Genomic DNA, 22,212 nt, shown 5'->3' on the forward strand with positions numbered 1-22,212 from the left:
GGAAAGTATAATGATAAACACCTTTCCATTAAGGAATTGAGACAGTGCTTTTGTAATCAAGAAACTTCCAGGAGTGAGGGATTGACACAGAACAAGTTCTCTCAAATCCCCACTTGCAGAAGTTAATTGACAACTCAAAGCAACAGGTGACAATGATCATAGATGGGAGCTTCATAGGGGAAAACTCAAATGCTGGGTGGGTTTTCATTTTCAGAAATTTTAACATGGTATCTCTTGCAGCGGAATATGGCCATGTAAAAATAGGCATCCAAAAAAGACTGATGAAACTGAGAGAGTTTCACTATGTCCAATGAGTTATATGGACTGCAAATCAAATGTGTAATACCAAACATGTATTTGGCATTTGTAGTAAGATCAACTCTGTTCAAAATACTACCTAGAAACTAATGCAACCTTCAGAGGAATCAGAAATTAGGGCCAGAAATTATTACCCATCACAGATCAACAAGAAAACCCCCTAATCCCCATGTTACGGAGATGAAATCAGATCTGTCAATTAGTGGTTGAAATTTTACATGAGCTTGAGAATCGAGCTTGACAAGAGAGAGAGAGACCTATGCTTTGCAGACTTGAGCTTGAGCAGTTCAAGTTGCAAAAACCTCTTCCTTTGGAATCACTGCCAAGGAGAGTTGCAGCGAGACCGTTGTTTGATGCGAGAGAGAGATATGCCCGAGATTTGAAGAGAGAGAGAGAGAGAGAGAGAGAGAGAGAGAGAGAGAGAGAGAGAGAGAGAGAGAGTTTTGCGAGAGAGCAGAGACGTTGGAACTTTGTGGAGAGTTGCAAGGAGATAGGAGAGTTGGGCTTGGGTAGTGCTTCGGGATTTTCACGATTTTTCTCCCTCACCATGTTTCAAGAAACAGAAAAGCAAGTCAGAGGTATTTCTTCATTTCTGTTCTTGGAAACAAAAACAGGTATAAACTTTAATTTTTATTTTAATAAATAGGTGAAATGGAACAGAAAAATCAAGAAAAGAGGGTGTTTTTCTGTTTCTGAGCACAGAAAAATGGAAAAACACGTTTCGAGAAACAAAATCAAACGGGCCCTTAATTTTGATAATATACAAAATCATGATACACAAGACAATTGGTCTTCAACAAACTCAGTGCTTACAATAATAAATCCACTTCTCTTGTAAATTTTATTAAGATGGTAGGGCAACCATCATTTAAAAATGTGGATCCTCGATTCCAAAGGGGACAATAGTGGTTCCTTCAAAGAGAGGATTTGTTGGAGACGAACAACAATCACTGGGTGAAGATACAAATTTCATCCTTAGAGTGCACAGAGAGGAAGTTCAAAGTTCAACCAGATGGGCGTATACAACACTCCAATCTATTGGGAGTGGTTTACTTGTATCTTGGTAACCTCTTTGTTCTTGCATATTGCGGCTTGATATATCCCCTATTTAGGGAAAAATTTGAGGCATTTTCATAATAGTGGGGATGAAACTTTAAGCTGCTGGCAAAAATTTAACATGGAGAGATTTAATGACTAATTCTTATCACAATGATCCATAAATTTATAAGAGGAAGTATAGTTTCAACCTCATCTAACTTAAATGAATAGGTGAATCATTCTCATGTAACTTTCTCATTAGAATTTTATAAGAAAACTTAAAATTCCCTTACAAAATAGTAGTAATTTTTTCTTTCTTTTCCATATTGATAATCTTATATATGAAGCTGCAACCTTATTTTATTTAATGTCAATGAGGAGACGCAGCAGATAGGCAAGGATCTTTTTCCCAAAGATTGGCCTATTCAAGCTAACCTGTTTCAGAGAAAAGTGTTATACAAGGTGAGCCAAGTTTGTCTTGAACCTAATTGCGATAATGAACTAAGGCATCCAAGTCAAATGAAGAATTAAAATATAATATTCATACTAGCATATCCTACTTAAGGCGTTTATGAAGGATAATGAATATACATACCTTAAAAGAAGCGCCAACTTCTTCAAATAGATGGGAAAAAAAATCCCCGGCAAAGAAAGAGAAAAACTAAAAGTAGCTTCCCTGAAAATAAATAAAATAAGATTGCCATCCATGCAGGTAGGGGTGTCAATTCCTAAACCGAACCGGTAAAACCGGCCGGACCGAACCGATAACAACCCGGACCGAACCGAACCGAAGCCTTATTGGTTAGGTTCGGTTTCAAGTATTGTAACCCCAAAACCAAACCGAACCGCACCGAAAACCGGATGAACCCGAAACCAAACCGAAACCGGCTCAAAACCCGGACCGAAACCGAAACCAAACCGGTAAGAAACCGAAACACTCCAAAATTCATTAAAAAATTTAATATTTGAATAGTTTTGTATACATTTGTATGGAAAATCGAATTCAAACTAGACCAAAAATCAAAACCAACCCGGTTACAAATCGATTTAAGAAATCGAAGTTCAACAATTCATCATTTGGTTGTTTCCTAATGGCTCCATACCGGTTTAAAAAACCGATCCAAACCGAAATGAACCTAATAAATCCAAACCGGTACCAACCCGAACCCAAACCGCACCGAAACCGACACCGGACCGAAACCGATAAATCCTTATTGGGTCGGTTTCGGTCACTTCCAAACTCACACCGAAACCGATGGAACCGGACCGAAACCGCACCGACCCGGACCGTTGACACCCCTAGTAAGTACCATCTCAGGTTTTTTTCTTTCCCCCCCTTTGATCCTATCTTCTTTTTTTCTTTAGATGGGTAAAAAGGGGAGGGGGGAGGTATCAGCCAGTACACTGGATGATAAAATCAACTGTTTACCTTTTATCATCTCAGAACGCATAATCAACTTAAGAATAAATATTCAACTTAGAATGTATTCCAAGAATGCATACCAAACGCGATCTAATGTTAAGGTTGTCGGCAAGCACAAGCAACACTCAGCAGGGATAATATTTCTGCTTCAACCATGGTTTTAAGTATCTCCGATACCGATACGATACCTTCCTATACGTATCTTAAATTTAGCCGATCGATACGATACACATCGATACGATACATGAAATTTTTAAAATCCTTTCGTATCGATATATATCCTACAATACATACCGATATGCATCAATATACCACCAATACACATTGATACGATACGATATGCCGCGATACGACTATGAAAATTATAAAATTGAGGTAAAATGTACATTTTGGTATGTATTGGTACGTATCGGTGAGTATCGGTATATATCAATCGGTACGTATCGGTATATATTGGCACATATCGGTGAGTATTGATATATATCGGTACATATCAGTGAGTATCGATACGTATCGGTGAGTAACGATATGTACCGATACAGTGCGCTATGGTCATATAATGGCCAAGATGGGTAATTTTTCAAAAAAACATGATTTTTTGAAGGGTTTTTGTTCCAAAGTTGCTGTCAGCCATATTTCTCTCTAACTAAAGTGGAAATCAAGGTTGAGAACAAGGATTTTACATTTATGGGACAACTACAAACCTTGAATTCTTAGTACGATACCCTCAATTTAGTGTTTATGCATAATACATGTTATCAATAGCTTTTTTTAACAAATTCTTTATAGAAAAGTGTTTAAAAAAATGTTTCCTATCCATTTATGTGTGTATCTTAGTGTATCTCCAATACGATACGATACTGTCCGATACGTATCTTAATTTTGACCGACCGATACGATGACCGATACCGATACTTTAATCCTTGGCTTCAACAGTGCATCGAGATATCCATGATGAAGAAAAATGTTTTAAGGAATTTCTTTTCTAATTTTTCTTTTTAACTCTCAAAGTTGAACTCCATGATGGTCTCAGCAAACAGACTTTGATCTCACTGCTTCTGTAATCCTTTCTAACTATACTAGTAGATTCTTTTTACATAACTCCACCACAGATACCAACATAATATTATCACCTATTGTATGCTAGGGAGGAACCTCCCTACTTTTGTCTTCTTTTTCATCGTTTTCATCATGGTATTCCTCTTTTTCTTCTTCTTCTCCTTCTTCTTCTCCATTCTCATCATCATCGTAGTATTCTTCATAGTCATACTCATCCCCATCCTCATCTTTATCATCATCTGGCAGATACATGAGCCCCCTTGCCTGCTGTCCCTTCAATCGCTCTTGAATATGGTCTCTGATAGCTGTTCCCTGATTTAAAAACGAACAAGTGTCATAACAATTAATTGGCAAGGAAATCTGGAACTCCGATAACTGCTGCACATATAAGGAACTAACCATTTTGTGGCAACCTTCCTCAAACATCTCGAGGAAACCAGCAACCCAACTATCTGCATTCTCCACCCAGATATTACGATGCATTCGAGCAGTTTTTGCCACAGTTTGTATCTGTATAATTAAGGAAAGATACCACCATTACATTCTCTACTGGCCATCAATCATGAAATTAAGAAAGCAGTTCCCCATTACAGATGGAAAAATTAAAGACTTGATTGATTTGATTCTATTGAATGGAACAAATGGTCTTCCAAACTAGATATGGTTACATCCTTCATCTACCAATTGTTCACCAATATAATTAACCCTGGTTGCTCAGCATCTCACCACCGTGTATAAACCAAAAACTTTTGGCATTTCTACATTATAAATATATAAAGTTAGACGTACCTTTTCACCAACTTTTTCTTGTTGTTGCTTCACTTTCTCCTGTAGTTTCCTTAAACCCATATTCACTCTCAGCCGCTTCTCCTAATGATAAGAGATAGCAAGAAGAATATCAGTTCCCTCGCTCAAGGAGGACAAAGAGTTGGTAATGATTTCTAGAATGGCATACATCACCAAGTCTGACACTGATTTGAAGGCATAAATTACAGACACATGGACAAAGTCAAACCTTCACATAACTAACTCCCAGTTCCTTCCTTGAATATCCACGGGCCAAGTTCCGCATCACATACTGGTTATAATCCTTGAGGATCCTCATTATAATATCTGATGTAGAGATCCCCTTGGTCCGCTTGGTTTCCTTGAACTTGCCAATGGATTTAACCTGGCAACACAATGTTTGAACAACATATGATACATGAGAGAGACGGAAAATGATTCAAATGATGAATCCAAGTTGGTAACTTGAAACTTACAAATTCATAGACATCCTTTCCAGCTCCACTTGCATCAGCATAACTGCATAAGTTTCATACCAAGCAAGATATAATTAGCTATATATGACGACAGAAGAGCAAGGGCTGTTCAATTTAACTGTAGTTGGAAAACCAAAAGAAATAGGGGGAGGGGGAGGGGGAAGGAATGAACTCATGTATGATTGCAGAAAAACAAGAGTGAAGGAATTTGATTTTTACTTGAAGGAAAGCAGGAAAAGGATTCTTATGGGATTTCTAATAACTGAAAAACAGGAAAACAATGAGAACAACTTGACATTCTATATTTCTTAAAAACACTAGCATCAAACCACAGAACTATTATGTATGATGGAGTGTATATGGGCTGATTAACCTTACGGAAGAGAATCGTGAGCCACATAATCAATTTTATGCTTGTCAAGGAACTCTTGTGTCATCACCCAGGGAGCATCAGGAATAACCTCATCAACCCATCTGCATCAAAAAAGAGGCAAAACACTCATGCTCCAGGATTTCCAGAATGGCATGAAAAAGGTAAAGAAAGGAAATGAGGAGGAGGAAAAGAAGGGGGGGTGGGGGGGAGACATACATACCTTGCCTAAATTTGCTCATCTGAAAAGAAAAAAACTTCGGGAATATTAATTACAACTTGAGAATTGACCCCTTCTTACTAAAATCAATATTCACTCCCAAAATTTTATTAACAAGAGGTAGACTAGCATACACAAACAAACCTGCAGTGGCGAAGAGATTCATAGCGCTCAGATTCGGTCATGACAGTTTTGCCTTTATACTTGTGAGTGGTCTCATCATTGCAGCATCCAACAAGTAGGTAGGTATTCGGGAACCTAGATTTTACAAGTTCAAAATAAGAGTAGATGTTGATCAACTTCAGGGTACCATAATGCATGTAAAAAAACATCCAAAGTAATGCAAATGAATGTTTAAGATTTAATGGAGGACATCAATTTCAAGGGGAAAGGGGTAACAGAGTACAATTTGGGAAGATCAATGACTCAACATAAATCCTTTATAACTAGATTTGTTGCAGCAAATAAGGGGATCCTTGTAAACAGATGATCCCAAAGGAGTATGGGAATCTTAATAAGATTACCCCCCCCCCCAATTTACACAGAATCTAAATGATTTATACTACTAACTATACACAAAATTGTTTGTGCACCAGGGTTGGCTTCTTACATGACAAAATTGACATTTCTACATATTACCATAATCGCAATTCGCAAAAGATAAACAGAGGGCATCCAAAAATAAAGTTTTCTGATAGACAATAACCGAGAGAGAACTCTTCCCCTCCCCACAAGCAAAAAAAAAAAAAAAACCTTTTTTTTTTTTAAAGACCGAGAGAGATAGGTAGAGAGATGAAACCAGCAGAAACATCCAGAACCCCCTCCAAAGAGAAAGAGGAACCCACGAGACCATATAAATCAAAAAGCAAAACATGAATTAAAAGACTCATGTAAATGAAACAAATCAAGAATCCACTCAGAACTAGAAAACCAAGAGAATAATAAAAAAATGAGAATTCAAGATGGGTTAGATCCTTACAGTTTCTTGGCCTGCTCAAGGGAGCGAGCATGACCGAAGTGGAAGAGATCATAGATTCCATCAGCGTAAACACGCACGGGCTTGTTGGCCTCTGCCTCACCACCATTCGTCTCGTTTTGATTCTCCATTCTCTGTCTCTCCCCCCTGACTGTGAGACTTCGCTGCCGCGTTCTCTCTCTCTAGGTGTTGTTTCCCTTTCCCTTCTCAGTTCTCACCGATTTTGCTCTGTTTCTTTCTTTCAAAAATATCCGATCGTTCCGGCAGTATTTTAAATATAAACATTACGCAGATTGATTTGAACTTTAAGCAATCTGGAGCGTCCAAATGGATGGATCCGCCAGACACAATTGGTCAATACGCAATGTACGTAGTCTATGGGTCACACTTCACAATTTCTCATCTCTGAGATTCCCTAGCTTTATCCAGAAAGGGAATGAGCATCTTCCCTTGGGTTATCTAGGGAGTGTTTGGCTGGCAGAAGGGTGTCAACTGATTCGCCCGCACCGTTTTCGGTCGGGCGGAATCAGTTTCTATTTTTTATTAAGTCAATCCAAAACCAAACCATGAAGTTTTGTTCTCCTTCGGTTTCAGTTTTATATGTATACATAAGAAAATCAATAGAAAATTACTATTTTATCGGATATGATTCGTATTTTGCTTTTGTTGATGCATTTGGTCAATCCAATTTGATTTTGGTTTTCTATCGATTTAATAAAACCTCAACCCACATACAAACTTATAAGTATTCAATTTGATCTAGGCTGGTTCGGTCTGATTTTTAACACCCTTCGGCAAAAAATATGATCTCGTTACCATCCTATGTATGAAACCACTCCTTCACATCTCATTTGTGTGCTCATTTAATTCTATGTTCCTCTTGAATAGAGAACTCTCTCCCTCATGGTGTTTTTATTCTTGACAACCAAAAACCGTAAGGTAATAGAACCCTTAGACCTAAACTTTAGCATTTTTTCGCTTTAGTGGTAACTTAAAGGACCCTAGGTTAGTTCTCCATCCAGTTGTATAGCATCCGCTGGTGCCTCCTTGTTTCTCTCTCTCTTTCCATAATAGGGGGCAGATATGGCATTTCATAAACAGAATGAGAGATATAGACACAGGGAGGCGCTAGTGTACACTACACATTAGGTGTGAAATAGGGCAGGGTTTTTTAAAACTCCAATTTAACCCTGAGTCCTCTTAGCTCAGCCCAAACCTAATACTAAAACCATAGGTTGGTTAAACATTAAGCAAAATTATTGAACCATGAATGATAAAAAAAAATGACATGGCATGTCAAATGGATTAGACTTTCAAAGGAAGATCTAGATACGAGAGAAGAAACAGTACCCAATCCATTGCCTTAATTTTATTTCCAGCACTCCACAAACGTTTACATTTCTAATTTACAATCTCTTAATAACTCTTCTCATGCATCTAAACTACAGACCTACACTCATATATGGTCACCAGAATACTTACCTATAACCACTAGGACTTAAACATGACTTAAACATGATCTTCTTCTTCCTTAACTTCTTTTCTTCTGCTTTGAACAGTCAAGAAATCACGTATTTTTCAATCTTTAAGATGGCAAATACAGTTACAGTAAAAGCACCACTGAGTTGCAAACAGGTCATGCCTTTCTATGCCCAGTTTGCTTCTATGAATTCTGCTCAGAAGGGGGACCTGAAGTTATGGGGTATGAACCGAATGAATTATTTACTGGTTTTGCAAGATCCACATAAATTACCCTGCCATCAAGAGTCTGAGAGAAACGGATGATTAGTCCAAAATCTTAATATTGGAAAGAGAGGAGTAAAAACAATAGGCAGAGTCTGACCTTATGATCCATGTTTTCTAATGCAAGCATGGCCTCATTTTGAGAAGTATACTGCACAAATGCATATCCTTTTGACCTCTGTGTGGCGTCATCTTTGACAAGCTTAACTGCCATAAAATTTATACCAATAGAAGATTAGGTCTTGTACAGTATCGATATCCTGAAATTCCCCACTATACCCAGATCAACATGATAGAAACTGGGATGATGGAACTAGTTCTGTTACATGTTATACAACCTTTAAGTTGGAAATGATTTTCTGGACAGGATTGTCCCCATCACCTCCACCCTCTTGGTGGGCATGAATCATGGCCAATCCAGATGATCCGACATTCTGACTAACATAACTTCTGAATTGGCTCCATGGACTGTGCCCCTGTCCATGTCAGATCTACGGACAACATTGCATTTGATTTCCCCCATCAACATCATACAGTACAAATACCATCCCTAAAACTTTTCAATATAGCTGAAAAAAGAAGCTAGAACTCACTCTAATTGCCATATGGACCAGACCATTCAGTTAAACTTCTGACTCGAAGATTGTGATCTACCATATAAATTTTTTCCGCATGCAAGAAAGTCAGGTCATCCAAACTCCATAACTAGATGACCCATCCAGACACTCCTAAGAATAAAATAATAATAATAATAATACTCCTGCACAGAGGATTAACCCAGTATATGCTTTGGAATCCATTTTCAGGACACACTTCACATGAACAGAGCCCTTGGGACCCACCACTTGACAGGTCACATAAAAAAGATGTGAAGATAGTATCATCAGATGGTTCTCCACATATATGTAGCAGAAACTCTGGTACTTTTCCCATGCTTTACCAGAAGAAATAGCCCAAAACAAAGCGGAATTATAGGAGAGGATTCAATGTAACTAATCCAAGAACTTGGGAAGCAGCTTATTTTAGTTTACTTGAGTTACCATTTGACTCATCCAACTTCAAAATTCACAATGTAAATTACATGGTTTTATTCTGATCGGGAGTAGAACAACCCTTACCTTCAACTACCTGACCAAAATTTGAAAATTCCTTACTCAAACTTGTTTCACTAATAGAATACGGCAAATCTGCAGCATAAATACAAATACATAAAAACAAAAATTACTTTGAGAAAGAGCTGCTCAAGAAAGAATTATGACAATAGAAGGATAAAGTAAAGCACTCGTAACAATGATAACTAAAAAGTGACCTGGATCCCTGTCTGTAACTGTTGAAAGCCGTCTTTTCATGATGTCCAACTTGTAATGGAAAGAAATGTTGTCATTTTTTCGGCATGTAGCAATTCTAGTACAGTGTGGAAGCTGAACATTGCCAAATGAGAATTTTTTATGTCCTTTGAGGGTTTAGCATTTCTTCATTTTCATTTTCATAGGAAATCATAGACATTTTATGCAGTCAGGCTCAACTGTTCAGGGAAACTTATGAATTTTCCAAATCTAGAGCTTCCAATAATTGATTAGGAAACAGACTTCTGTCTCAATCCTGATTGGATAATATCATGGGCTGTCAGGGATGAGCCTGCTGAAAATCCAAAGATCAATGGCTGCCCCATGTGATGAATGTGTCATGTTATAATGACAATGTGGCTAAACTTCGTCCAAACAGACTGTTGCAATACTGTTATTGTTGCTCAAGTTGATTCATTTTACTTTTAATTCTTTTCTTATAATTTATATCATCAACTATCCATAACTATATCATCATAGTCGCATATTATAGTATCTTTCCCAGTATGTCATTGTACTGAGTCTTGACATTTGTATGCTTATCTCCTATTAAGCAATGATATCTGTTAAGAATTTCTTGCTCCTCTTTATTTATGGAAAGATAGAGGAAGGGAAGATAAATCTGGGATTCCATCCTGCCTAGGGTATTATGTATGAAAAAAACCCCACAATTTTACCTGTGAAGCCATTAAGAAAGAGTGCTCATTTTATGCCAATACTTAGTTCAGGCCAATCTTGTCCAATGTACACTTGGAAATGATTGCACCACAATCTAACTAGTTTCATATATCAAGGTCGCAGGATTGCATGGTGCAAATCTCCAAGACGACAAAATTCTTGTTTGCAACTTCTTAGTAAAATGGTCTTCATAGTCATGCACTCAAGCTTTCAAAGAAAAATTGTCAAGAAATAATATGCTACACTTGCCAATTATGTCTTCACTGAAAAATGAATGAAGTAAAACATGGTAAGTTACCTTCTGATTGACAGAATTACAGAACATCCACATCGCAGAATATGGGGTACACCCCAAAACAAAATGTGAAACAAAAAGAGTTTCGGCAAATGATTGATGCATATAATTCAGGATGTTCCATAGTGTGATCACCCAGGTAAAACACTCAATGAAAGTTCAACCACATGGCAGTACTCATAAGCCATAAAGAGTGAGCAATTTCCCTATGCAAAAACTGTTTGGAATAAGTCCATAGTGACCAACTCTGGGAACTTGGATGACTTTATACACCAGTTGGGTCTTATTAGTTTGAAATTTTTGGTTAAACACTTCAGCATGGTATCAAAGCCACTGGGCCCACTACTTGAATCATATACAGTGCACTGCCACCTAGAAGAGAGGCAACATGTGATGCAAAGTGTTGGGAATAATCCCACATCAACTAAGTCTGGGATCTTCAATGACTTCAACTAGCAATTCGGCACTCCACTTAACAGCTTAAGCTTTTAAGTTGGACACTTGAAGAAAAACCACAATAAATAGATGCTGCTTTGCAAACCTGTTGGTAGTGGGCCTAATTGGAACTGTAAAGTGTAGAAACCGAAGAAGAGAGAGAGATGATGATGATGAGCTTGTTCACCATGCATAAAGCATGGATCAAACCACTTGAAACAGAACCATTCCCCATGGCCAAAAACCAAACGATTCCACTCAAAATATACCGTTTGCAAACTTCCGTACTTTATACAGGCAACCCTACACAGCTTTGAATTTTTTTGACCATCAAAAAGACTTCCTAATATGACTCTGATTACAAGTTAGCAACTTCCATGTGACATCTTGGTCTCGTTGGAATTGTATCTGGGAAAAAAAATTCAAACAGTACCGAATTCATGCTAAATGGATGAATTTTGACCTTTCAAACATGGAGCAAAAGAAAAGTGACAGAAGTAACCCAGTGCTCCAAAAACCAAGAACCGAGATAAGGTTCTGTGATGAACAATCAAACAACAGAAATTCTGCTCAAAGAAACTCCCATCAATACATCTGAAGGGTATCCTGCAATTATTTCCACCTAATTATGGCCTGCCTATTTTCCTGCCAGCCAACTAAGTCCAATCACGCAGGAGCACAGAATAAAGTGGCACCAGTTCTCCTCTTATGAAAATTTTTAAACTCCATTTTTAAATCAATTGCTAAGATAGCTAGGCCAGGAGCTTATACAAGGCATATCTCCACCAGAATTATACTTGAAACATTACACTGGATATGCTACACGTGGACAAATTGATCAAAGATAGAGGCAACACTGAGTTGATTTTAGTCAACAATCTAATAAACACAAAGGGTCATATAAAAGGAAAATAAATGAGAGCATTTTAGAGATGGTGAAAAAGAAAATGATGACAGAATTCCTTCAACAAGGACTAAAATTTTGCAAGGCAAAAATCTATTAATTTATCCTTCACTCTGTAGATAACACACAGAGTCAAGATTCAACTCCAGCTTAGGGAAGATAAATGCTTTATCTAATGGAGAAAAAACACCCAGTGAAGTTACAGGACAAATGAGGAAGGGGTGGGGGAGTCGTCTTAAGAATGAATCAAAGAGGCACGACAGTAAGTAAGAATGAAGTAATCAAAACAGGATTAGCCAAAATTGAACATGGAGGGAATTCCCTCTAAAGTTTGAACGTGTTTGAGAAATTCTACCACAAATAAATAAAAACCAAGACAACAAACACCATCAATCCAATGCAGATACAACTTACAAGAAAGCCAATCTGCAGAAGAAACTCAAAAGTATAATTGATATCTGCAATCAATCGAATCAACAACATAATCGATTGAAAAGACAATAGAACAAAAGGGTATGTTTGAAAAGACATGAAGTGCATTTCCTCAATCCAATAAACAGAAACCCAGATGGAAAATGCATAAACTAACAAACAAAAAAAAATCAAATTTGTGAAAGAAAAAAGAAAGGAAGAAACAAGGGACATACTCCTAACGAGGATTCTGCTTGCGAGTGGGAAATCAGTGAGCGAAGCCGTGACCTTGAAAGCTTTCATGCAGGTTGGTTTCATGTTAGGGCACAACTGAGACCTTGGTAAGTTCCTTGGAGTTGGGAAGGAAGCGAAGGAAACTGCTCCCAACATTGCAGGGGTCGGTGCGAAGTACCCTTTTGGATTGATTTTTTCCCGTCGATGAGATGTCCCAGACTCCCAGTTACTATCAAACTATTAACCAAAATGCCCCGACATTTCACACCTCGTATGCTGTTGGGCCACTCACAACCGTCAACTATATGACACCGAAGACAGCCGTATTTCATTAGAGGTTCTCTTTATAAATCCATGACTGATTTATATGGAAAAAAATCGTCAGCAATTCCGATCTCGTACAATTTCGTGAAATACCACCTTCAGTGGGTGACACGTGTATTGATACCAATGCAATGGTCCAGATCTGATTTAAATGCCTCTTCACTGATTTAATGTTTTATTAATTGTACCAGATCTGGACCATTGTATTGGTATCAATACACGTGTCACCGCCTGAAGGTGGTATTGCACGGACTTGTATAATATCGGAATTACAGATAATTTCAACCCGATTTATATAGGTGTATAGGTTAACTGTCGCCAATTATTCTAATTAATCATAATTTATTAATCTTTTTATATAGATTTTTTTGGTTGTCCTTGCATGAAATCTTCATGAAACGTATTCCATTAAGTTGGGATAAAATTTTAAATTTTATTGTTGTTGAATTTATATAGAAAAAGAATTAATCATAGGGATGTGGGTTTGGTTTTGAAGCCATTTACCATTTGTTAAGGTCTTAGATAAAACTTATCATCAAAAGTTAGCAATTAAAGAGAGAGTGACCAAATACCTATACAACCCCACATCAGAAGTGGGGTTTCTCACTTTCGTTTCTCACTTTCAATATGGGATTATTAATTCTATCTTTTGCGTGAAATTCCAACAAATATGAACATGAGAAGCTCCTCTGAAATCCATTTTCTTGAATGATGAGTTGGGAGAAGAAAGATGAGATTTTTCAAATAGAGGAGATAGAGATACGCACTTGAAGTATTAAGTGTCTGAATGGCATGTCTTGAAAATTATGCTTGAGGACATATTATTATGAACCTGCCAATCTTAACACCACCCATTATCGCCATGGACAAAACCACATAGTGAAAGCCCAGCTTAAAAGACTACATATTTGAGATCAAGGGTCAAACTATGGAGCTCACATACAATCCAGGAGTCTAATTAGCTTATTATATAGTTCACACAAATCCCAAACAGAGCTCATTCTTGAAGCCACAAATTGCAGAACCAAGTGAAATGGGTCATGTTGTGGGTATAAAGAGGCCAACCAAGCACAGTCAGCCAAGCCCACATGCCCCATGTTGTCTACTCTAGTCTCAAAGATGTCTTTTTGATGAAGCTGTATCCCCCGAACGCCAAGTCAAGCGGCATTCGATCTCAAAACCTTGTTACAATCAGTAAGGCCCTTACCAACTGCACTACTTGGCTTCTCCCTTTCTCTCAAAGTAGCTAGTTTGCCCTTCCCGGAATTTAAATGGGCTGGACTATTCCAAATTAAAAATTTCTTTGCCTAAGCCTGGCCCATTTATCAAGTACTCTCTTCATCGTCTCCTTGTGTACTTTGTGTTTGGACTCAAATCCTTCACTAAGTTCATTAATTCAACCTCAACTATTAACCCAACCTAACTCATTAATCATAACATGAAAGATCTAACTCGTTAATACTTTAAAATCTACTTTTCCTTTTTTTTTGGTGAGAATTTCCTTTTCCTTGTATAAATGACAAAGAAGCTTGATAGGGTATGGAAAGAAAAAGAGTAAAAGAAAATCCAGCTTTCATCTTATAGAATATGACATCCAAAAATTAGTGATTGATTGATAGTTCTTCATATTTAGTTTTTAATTATTTGGGCAAAGTTACTCAAGACAACTCGTCTTGATAAGCTTTGTAGGGTGGCTCCAATATCTGTCACATGTCAGATTATATTGGACAAAATTTTTGGACATGTTGCCCTAAGATGCCTTGCCTTCTACCGGAAAAAAAAAAAAAGAAGAAGAAGAAAAAAGAGTTGCCTTACCAAATATCAAGTTCAGCTAAAAGAGAAATTTGTTAATAAATGATAAACGAAAAAAAAAAAAAGGAGCTTTAAAATATAGGGATTACTACAGGGTTCATGGACATCAATAGACAACTGAAAAATACAAGAATATATGGGTAAAAACGCAACCCTAAAACGATGTAGAAGCTAATGTAAACCAAGAATAAACAATGCACACAGGTTTACAAGATTCGGCAAGATTGCCTATGTCCTTGATGATATGAGATTGCGTCACTATCAATGGAGAATAAGGTTACAACGCTCGTCCTCACATCTCGCAGTATTGCTTGCATTACAATGAAAGAAAACCTTGCTACAAGTATATAGCAAAAAATCATAATTCGAAAAGTACAAAAGTGCCATCAAATAAAAAGGATTAAGTGGGTCATCGTTCTGTCCTTTCGAGGCTCCTACACCAGTACTCCTGTTGAGGCACGTACACCAGTACTCCCTGGATTAAACTGCCACGAAATACAAAACATCGTACACCAACATATATGCACATACGCTGATGTATATTTGATTGAATTTAGGCATGAAATTGGGCAAATTTTAGATGTACAATTACTCCAATGATGAGTTAGCCAAAATCAATCATCCATGTGGCTCAAAAATAATTAACTCTTCTAAAATGCTTATCAAGATGTATTGCCAAAATGATCTTTTTCCTAATTAATTATTGGAAAAATCATTTCTAAACTGCCAAGGTTGGATATGCTAGCATTTCTGTACCTATATCTCTTCCTCACATGAAATAACCTCGCTAGTTATCCTTTATATAAGATATCCTTCTGCTGCATCACATTGGTGCATTATCCAATATATGCATTATACATTATACCTTTTGTTTGCAATTCAGAGAATCTTCTCCCTTAATTATTAAACGAACGAAGCCGACCTAAGAATTACCAACCCATAATGCGTTGGACTTTTCCCTACCAAAGACTACTATTGCCTTAACCTTAAACTTACTACTTGAGAACAAAACCAGCGATTGCGTGGAGACATGTTCGGCTGCTGCCACCCCTTCATGCCGCTCAGCAGATTCTCCAGCCACCCAAATCACAAATCCCAAAGGCAACACGACTCTCCTACCATATCCCCTCCCCTTTAAACATGTTTTAATCATTTTTCACATACGAGAGAGAGAGAGAGAGAGAGAGAGAGAGAGAGAGAGAGAGAGAGAGAGAGAGAGAGAGAGAGTTTTGTTGTTAAATACTCCATGAGAGGATATACATGAAACATTATCGTGTACATGACCTAAAAGAGTATATTTTATGGCCTCTAGTACTCTACCCAATTAATCAACTTAGGTAAGGTTCAAACACTTGGTCTAAGTTGAGGCAGCTTACCCAACTGAAAAGAAAAGAATAATTGTAAAGTAAATACTGAAAGTTAATCTTATACCATATCAATATTGAAGGCACTAAATATGTCAAAATTCAACTAAGGAAAGATGAGCGCCGACCTCTATGACTTGGTAAAAGAAGGTATCTATCTAAAATATTCAGTCTAATATCTATTGATGTTTGGGCCCCACATGACCTCATATATATTCACGATTCATCCCCTCTTCCCACCCCCAAAACTTTATTCAAATCTTGCCCTTTATACCAAAAGAAAGTTTTTCTATTCCCAATAGTTTAACTATTCACTCAATGAATCTTAATTTTGTCGTTGGATTTATTTAAGCAATAAAGAAGAAAGTCCTTTCGCGCCTAAGGTAGTCGTAGATTACGTAATTAAGCAATCGATGGAAAGAGCCCTTATTTGAGTACGTAAGCTAATCGTAGACACCGTTCATTGTCCCTCTACCCCTGCTCCTGGTTTGACTAATCAATTTCTGATGGACAAGTCTTTCGGTCGAAAATCCACTCTATGTTATTTTATTTGTTTTTTTATTGAAAAAATATATATAAATTATTATATGTTAACTAAATATCTTAACAGGTAATCAGGGTCCATGATCATAATTTTTCTTACCATTAGCCTCAAGGGCTATATACTTCAAAATGAGTATGGTTTCATTGTTAGTCTTCATGAACAGATTACATTTAGACCAAAAAAAAAATTCAGCATCCTAAAAAAGAGGAATTGTTGTCCAAGGCCATTGGTTAACATCATTAATATTAAAAAGAGTCCTAGTTCTCCTGCAATGCTCCAAATCTCATCCACCTCCCATACATCTTCCTTTGCTGTTTTTTACCCTGTATAAGAAACTCCTTGTTATTGCTTTCGTACAATTTTCTCTCAACATGTAGTTAATTAGCATGGAATAAGAAATAATTTCCTTTTGTTAAATCCTATATATGTTGAAGATTCAAAATGATTCCACTTCCTCTGCTCGTAAGTGTCAAAGTCTGGTGTTAGCCTGTAACATATACATGTAGGTGAACATACATGCGGTGAATCCATTCTCATCCAAAAATATTCCTTTATTGTTCCCCAAATCCCATTTGAGCGCAATGATAGCCATGAAAAACAATTTCTTCATGGAGGAAAACTTGGCAAAAAAACAAAAAAAAACCAAAGAATTGATCTCAAAAACTTAAGAAAAATACAATAATATAACCATCATACTTGAGAGTATTCTAAAACCATGTTGAGTCAACAAGTGAGTTGACTCCAAGTTTCCAATTCCACAATAAACACAATACCTTGATAACATTTGAAATAAAAAAACAAAAAAACAAAAAAACAAAAAACAGAAACATATATATTATTTCGTACTATTACCTATTGTTGTATATAAATAGTAAATAGAGGAGGAAGTTTCCGAGGAAGAGAACATAATATTTACATCAGTCAAACCCAAAAAAACCCTCTCTCTGCTACAAGTCAATTCCTAATTTTCTTCCTTTCTTCAGTTGTCTCTCTCACCTTTATGTAACCATTTGCTCTCCTTTCAGGTTTATGAGAGATCCTAGGAAGCACATGGATGGAAAGACACTGAGAAGAAAAAAAAAAAACCCTCAGAGATAGAGGCCTCCATGGTTGTTCATCTTTGGTTGCCATCTCTGAATCTCTGACCAAACACATCGCTTGTAGGATTGTTCCTTGAGAACATATATTGCATCTGTTGCTGTTGGAATTGATGTTGTTGTTGTTGTTGTTGGAATTGCTGTTGGGGTTGCTGCTGCTGTTGTTGAAGATGGTACCCAGGTGCAGCGATTGTAGTAGCTGTGTTCAGATGGTGCTGATCACCTGCTTCCACCACAAAATTGAAGTTGGTTGCACCCGTGTGATGAGGTCCAGCAGTGTTGAAGGGTGCACTAGGAACTCCAGTAAATTGCTGAACCATGGCTCGGAAATTGGTGGTGTCTGTGTTGAGAAGCGTAGTGGGAGCTCTCCTAGAAGCCCTGGAACGTCTCCGGTTTGGTTTTGCGACTCTCCGGCCTTCCGGGTTCAAGTGGACGCTGCTAGTACTACCACTCGGATTCCCAGCTCCAGGAGTGCTTGCGGAAGTGACTACAGCGGCATCGGAGACTGGATCAAACAATTCTGGTGATGTCGGAGACGGCGGTGGTTCTTCTCCGGCGAGGTTTCGCCGGTAGAATTGTAACCAGTCACTAGGGCCAGCCATTGTATCAGTTATGGCCATGGGGTGAACTGAACTCACTCATCTATGATCGCTTTTTGGGTGAAGAAATAGGAGGAAGCTGCTTCTTACTGGAGAGACCTATTTATAAAGGCCAAAACTTTTGAGGATGACTGTGTTGGTCAAAAGTTGACTCACGTGGGATCGTAGCCGTCGATCTTGAGATGGAGCGTCAAGTGACACGTGGAAAATGGAATCTTTGACATTTTTTTTTGTGGTTCTCGTTCTTCTGGAAGGCTTGAGGCTTAAGGCGTAAAGCTTAAGGCTGAAGGCTCTGGAGTGGTTCTTACTTCTTTCCCAGAAACAACGCCAGCTTACCACAAAGTCTTCATCGTATCGCACTATGTGACGTCAGCCTCATATTCGTTGTAGGTGAGTTGGGACTTGGGAATCTCTCTCTCTACGCGGGTCTCTTCGGTCATATCGGAAGGAATGAACGATCATGAGGGATCCTTCTAATCAGGTACTTCACCACTTAAAAATACTATCATAGTCACGGCCCCATGATCAACGGTATAGATTTCGATATTTGCCGGACAAGCTGATCGCGACTCCCCCTTATCAGAATCGGCTGATTCTGTACAGGAAAACCCTAATGCCTAGAATATATTGATTCTGACCCGTCCAGACCAATTGGATGGGACCGATCGGGAAATCCAGATCCTAGTCTCAGGTTTGAAAAGCCCTACATCCTCCAAAGGATCCTACTCCAATATATAAAATTTTTTGTAAAATTGAGAAACAATGGTGGCCTAACAAGTATTGACGATTCTTAATTTTAAGAATCAAGTATGCTTATATGCCTAGTTGAAGAGAGGTTGGAAGGAGAATCATTGTAGAGGATTTTAATTTTAACTTCTGAGTTTGTTGGATGACCTGACCTGATGGCCCTAACCTAGACAAAATGAAGTAAACTAACCAAACATGATTAATTCTTGGGTCAACCGGTTTGATGACCCACTGGTTGACAATATATAGCTACTTTCTCCTAAAGTTTAAACCACAATAACCTACTGTGGATTGTGCTGCCATATACAAACTACTCGAGTTTGATCACTTCAAGTGTTCAACCTAGTTTTGACCGAAAAATAAATAAAATAATATAAAATTGTGAGAATAACTAAAATTGAGAAACTGTGGATATTGCCTTATATTCGTTTCAGTCTCATCTGATTTTTTTTAACCTTTGAACCGTGAATTTAATTGATTTCACAAGCCGATATCGGTCGGTCTGATAAGTGGATGAGAATTGGCCAATTAGGCTAGTCCAATCCCCTTCAAAAAATTAGGGTTAGTGCATATCTGAAATGATTCTTATCATATCTGACCATTCCGATTCGATGTGATCCTAATCTGAATCGGTCCCAATACCCATTCTTGCTTCTTAAACCCTGGGTCTGGTTTTGAAACGATACAAATTGATTTAACTTAACGAAGTGTCTGAATCATAGATAGTTAAAATAAGAACTGTAAAAAGAATTTTGTTCAGTACAGCATCGTTAAAACAGTTCAGAATCCAAATGAGATGGGAAAAAAATGAGTCAAACAATTTGAAATTGGCCAAAAAAAAAAATGAAAAAAGAACTGCACTTGTTTTTAAACATTTATATTTTGAAAAATACTTAACCAAGAGAGGGCTTAAATTGTGGGACCAACTCAGTGTTATATTAATTAAGTATTAGGGATATAAATGGTTAGTAAAAAAATCAAAATTCAATTTGCATCAGTATCCGATCAGGGTTGTTCGGATCGAAATTTAGATAATCTGAAACATAATCTATCATATTTGAATAGATATCTTGTTAGATTTCCAAAGATAGTGGGTCTGATTAATTACTAGGCCAATACTTAATGATGGGAGTCTTGACTACATGGACCGGTTTAAACATGTCACCTTGGTTTGGTTTGAAGTGGGCCAGTCCTGGACATTGTGGAAGTGTGCCAGAGCTGGGACAATACTTTATATATTATATAAAAGAGGGTCCTTGTAGCTACGTGAATTACTTTTTTCTTTGTTCCATAAGAAAGACAATTAATTGGTATTCAAGGGAGGTTGCAGAAGATCCTTCTTTAGAGTGTTTCTATCTTTTAAGGAAATTGGTATTCTTTATCCTTCTTCATCAAGTTTTATCTTTTCAAGATATGTTCCTTATCTCCCATTTTATGTTTGAAGTTGTGTTCTAGAATTCTGTATGGATTATTTCATATTCTTGGTTTTGGGTTTTATAATTCAAATCCTATAGAATTATTTAACAAAATGGTATCAGAGCCATACATATTAGACCTAGAACCAATTTCATTTTGGAAGATGATTGTATAAAAAAAAAAATGATGTTTCTACTAAGATTTTATTTTATAGATGATTCTCTTGGTGTTCATGTTGATGAATTATTTCTTTAAAATGAAAAGTATGTTATTATTTTATTTTGATTATGAATATTATTTTGATTATATGTTCATACATATATTCATCCAAAATTTTATTCTCTTTAGAAAAAATGTTGATGATGATGTTTTATAATTTTTTCTTTTATCGTATCATCATTTGAAAAATTCTAATTCTGATTAAAAGAAATCTTCAAAAAAATCTAACATATCTAACTAATAATAAAATATTAAGTAGCTAATGATCTAAAGGGTTATTAAAGATTTAACTAGTTATAGAGAATGAGGAAAAGAGCTAAGATATTTTGAGAGAGAATCGTATCCACCGTGGGAATGAAGGTTTGGGTTACACAAGTTATAGATGTAAATGAATAATTGAAAATCTAGATTCGATTTGCATCCATAACCATTTAGGAATATCCATATCTGTTCGAGGGATATCCAGATTCATTTACATCTCTATTAAATATTAATATTTGAAGTACTAATTATACCTTTATATGGATTAATATTTTTTAAAAATAAAAAGAAAATGTAAGTGTTTTTTGTTCGAGAGTGGCCCCTGCACTCAAACATAGGGGCATGCACCCCCAAGATGGGTACAATGGTCATTGTGTGCCCCCTATGTCTGCGGCATAGGGGCTGTTCTTGGACAAAAAACTTTGTCCCAAATTTATCTTTTTACTTTTTTTTAAAGGCAAAAGGTCGCAGTACGTGCGGCAAAATAGGAATGTGAAACATTTTTTATTAACAACTGTGGATATTGTTGGGTGAGATTTAAAGTGTTAACCTTTTCCCCCTCTCCGTTTACCTGAAATAAGCTATCATGATGACAATAGGTCATTGCTAACCAATTCATCCTCTTCGATGAATCTCTGTCACACAAGGATTCATCCTCTATAAAACTTCTCACCCGATGAAATTCTATTTTCACTTCTTCCTTAGGGGATTGGAATCTTGTAGATGTTTTCCTATTTAACTGTACAAGAATGATGGAAAGGAAAAAAAAATATTCTGTAGAGAGAGAGAGAGTTATCATTATCCTACTCTCCCTGGTTGCCCTTTGGAATGGTAGAAGTTGGAACGGTTACGTATGGTGTGACCATCACAACAAGTTAAAGATAAGTGACTGTTATCTCTCCACCCTAAAATCTAGGAATCGATTATAATATAAAAAACTAATAGATGGTTTAAATTAATCTAATATTAAATGGACAATTAAAATTAAAAAAAAAAAGTGAAAATAAAATTACAATTCGTTCGTCCTACCACTCGCCCTTTTTTAAAATAATGCATTTAAAACATTTCCTATTTTTTAGGGTCTTCTTACCAGATGATTGGGTCAATTTGAAAAAAT

At 36.9% G+C, this 22,212-nt stretch overlaps 3 protein-coding genes across 6 annotated transcripts; all 3 read right to left on the reverse strand.

Moving 5' to 3' along the window:
• Window positions 1-3,746: 3,746 nt before the first annotated feature.
• LOC122073411 (choline-phosphate cytidylyltransferase 2-like) lies at window positions 3,747-6,923 on the reverse strand. Its single transcript, XM_042638000.1, has 8 exons — window positions 6,670-6,923; window positions 5,835-5,948; window positions 5,479-5,574; window positions 5,101-5,143; window positions 4,854-5,009; window positions 4,628-4,708; window positions 4,238-4,348; window positions 3,747-4,150 (listed from the first exon to the last, which is right to left on the reverse strand). The coding sequence occupies exons 1-8, from the start codon at window positions 6,795-6,797 to the stop codon at window positions 3,923-3,925; spliced, it is 957 nt and encodes a 318-aa protein (XP_042493934.1). The 5' UTR covers window positions 6,798-6,923; the 3' UTR covers window positions 3,747-3,922.
• Window positions 6,924-7,996: 1,073 nt separating this feature from the next.
• On the reverse strand, window positions 7,997-13,018 carry LOC122072989 (small RNA-binding protein 11, chloroplastic). 4 transcript variants are annotated; one of them, XM_042637456.1, is made up of 5 exons: window positions 12,715-12,849; window positions 9,719-9,830; window positions 9,528-9,596; window positions 8,510-8,616; window positions 7,997-8,434 (listed from the first exon to the last, which is right to left on the reverse strand). In XM_042637456.1, exons 2-5 carry the CDS (start codon window positions 9,756-9,758, stop codon window positions 8,330-8,332), a joined length of 321 nt encoding a protein of 106 aa, XP_042493390.1. In that variant the 5' UTR covers window positions 9,759-9,830; window positions 12,715-12,849; the 3' UTR covers window positions 7,997-8,329. The 4 variants fall into 4 exon arrangements, with proteins under 4 accessions (XP_042493390.1, XP_042493389.1, XP_042493387.1 ...); XM_042637455.1 differs by having other exon boundaries at window positions 9,719-9,767; window positions 12,715-12,834; XM_042637453.1 differs by lacking the exon at window positions 12,715-12,849 and adding an exon at window positions 12,482-12,682.
• Window positions 13,019-17,452: 4,434 nt separating this feature from the next.
• Window positions 17,453-18,522, reverse strand: LOC122074916 (VQ motif-containing protein 22-like). The gene has a single exon (XM_042639914.1). It carries the CDS (start codon window positions 18,471-18,473, stop codon window positions 17,871-17,873), a length of 603 nt encoding a protein of 200 aa, XP_042495848.1. The 5' UTR covers window positions 18,474-18,522; the 3' UTR covers window positions 17,453-17,870.
• Between the last annotated feature and the right edge of the window lie 3,690 nt (window positions 18,523-22,212).

Source organism: Macadamia integrifolia, chromosome 3 (genome assembly GCF_013358625.1).
Source record: "Macadamia integrifolia cultivar HAES 741 chromosome 3, SCU_Mint_v3, whole genome shotgun sequence".
Lineage (NCBI taxonomy): Eukaryota > Viridiplantae > Streptophyta > Magnoliopsida > Proteales > Proteaceae > Macadamia > Macadamia integrifolia.

What these genes read in the sequence shown, in the direction of transcription:
- LOC122074916 (XM_042639914.1), bottom strand. Translation starts at nt 18,473, where the DNA reads ATGGCCATAACTGATACAATGGCTGGCCCTAGTGACTGGTTACAATTC.
- LOC122072989 (XM_042637453.1), bottom strand. Translation starts at nt 12,607, where the DNA reads ATGCACTTCATGTCTTTTCAAACATACCCTTTTGTTCTATTGTCTTTT. An exon ending in AGTTACAGACAGGGATCCAG is followed by an intron (nt 9,597 to 9,718) that starts GTCACTTTTTAG and finishes TTTATGCTGCAG; the next exon opens with ATTTGCCGTATTCTATTAGT. An exon ending in TAGAAAACATGGATCATAAG is followed by an intron (nt 8,435 to 8,509) that starts GTCAGACTCTGC and finishes CGTTTCTCTCAG; the next exon opens with ACTCTTGATGGCAGGGTAAT.
- LOC122073411 (XM_042638000.1), bottom strand. Translation starts at nt 6,797, where the DNA reads ATGGAGAATCAAAACGAGACGAATGGTGGTGAGGCAGAGGCCAACAAG. An exon ending in GAAAGGATGTCTATGAATTT is followed by an intron (nt 5,010 to 5,100) that starts GTAAGTTTCAAG and finishes TTGTGTTGCCAG; the next exon opens with GTTAAATCCATTGGCAAGTT. An exon ending in AAGAAAAAGTTGGTGAAAAG is followed by an intron (nt 4,349 to 4,627) that starts GTACGTCTAACT and finishes TTAATTATACAG; the next exon opens with ATACAAACTGTGGCAAAAAC.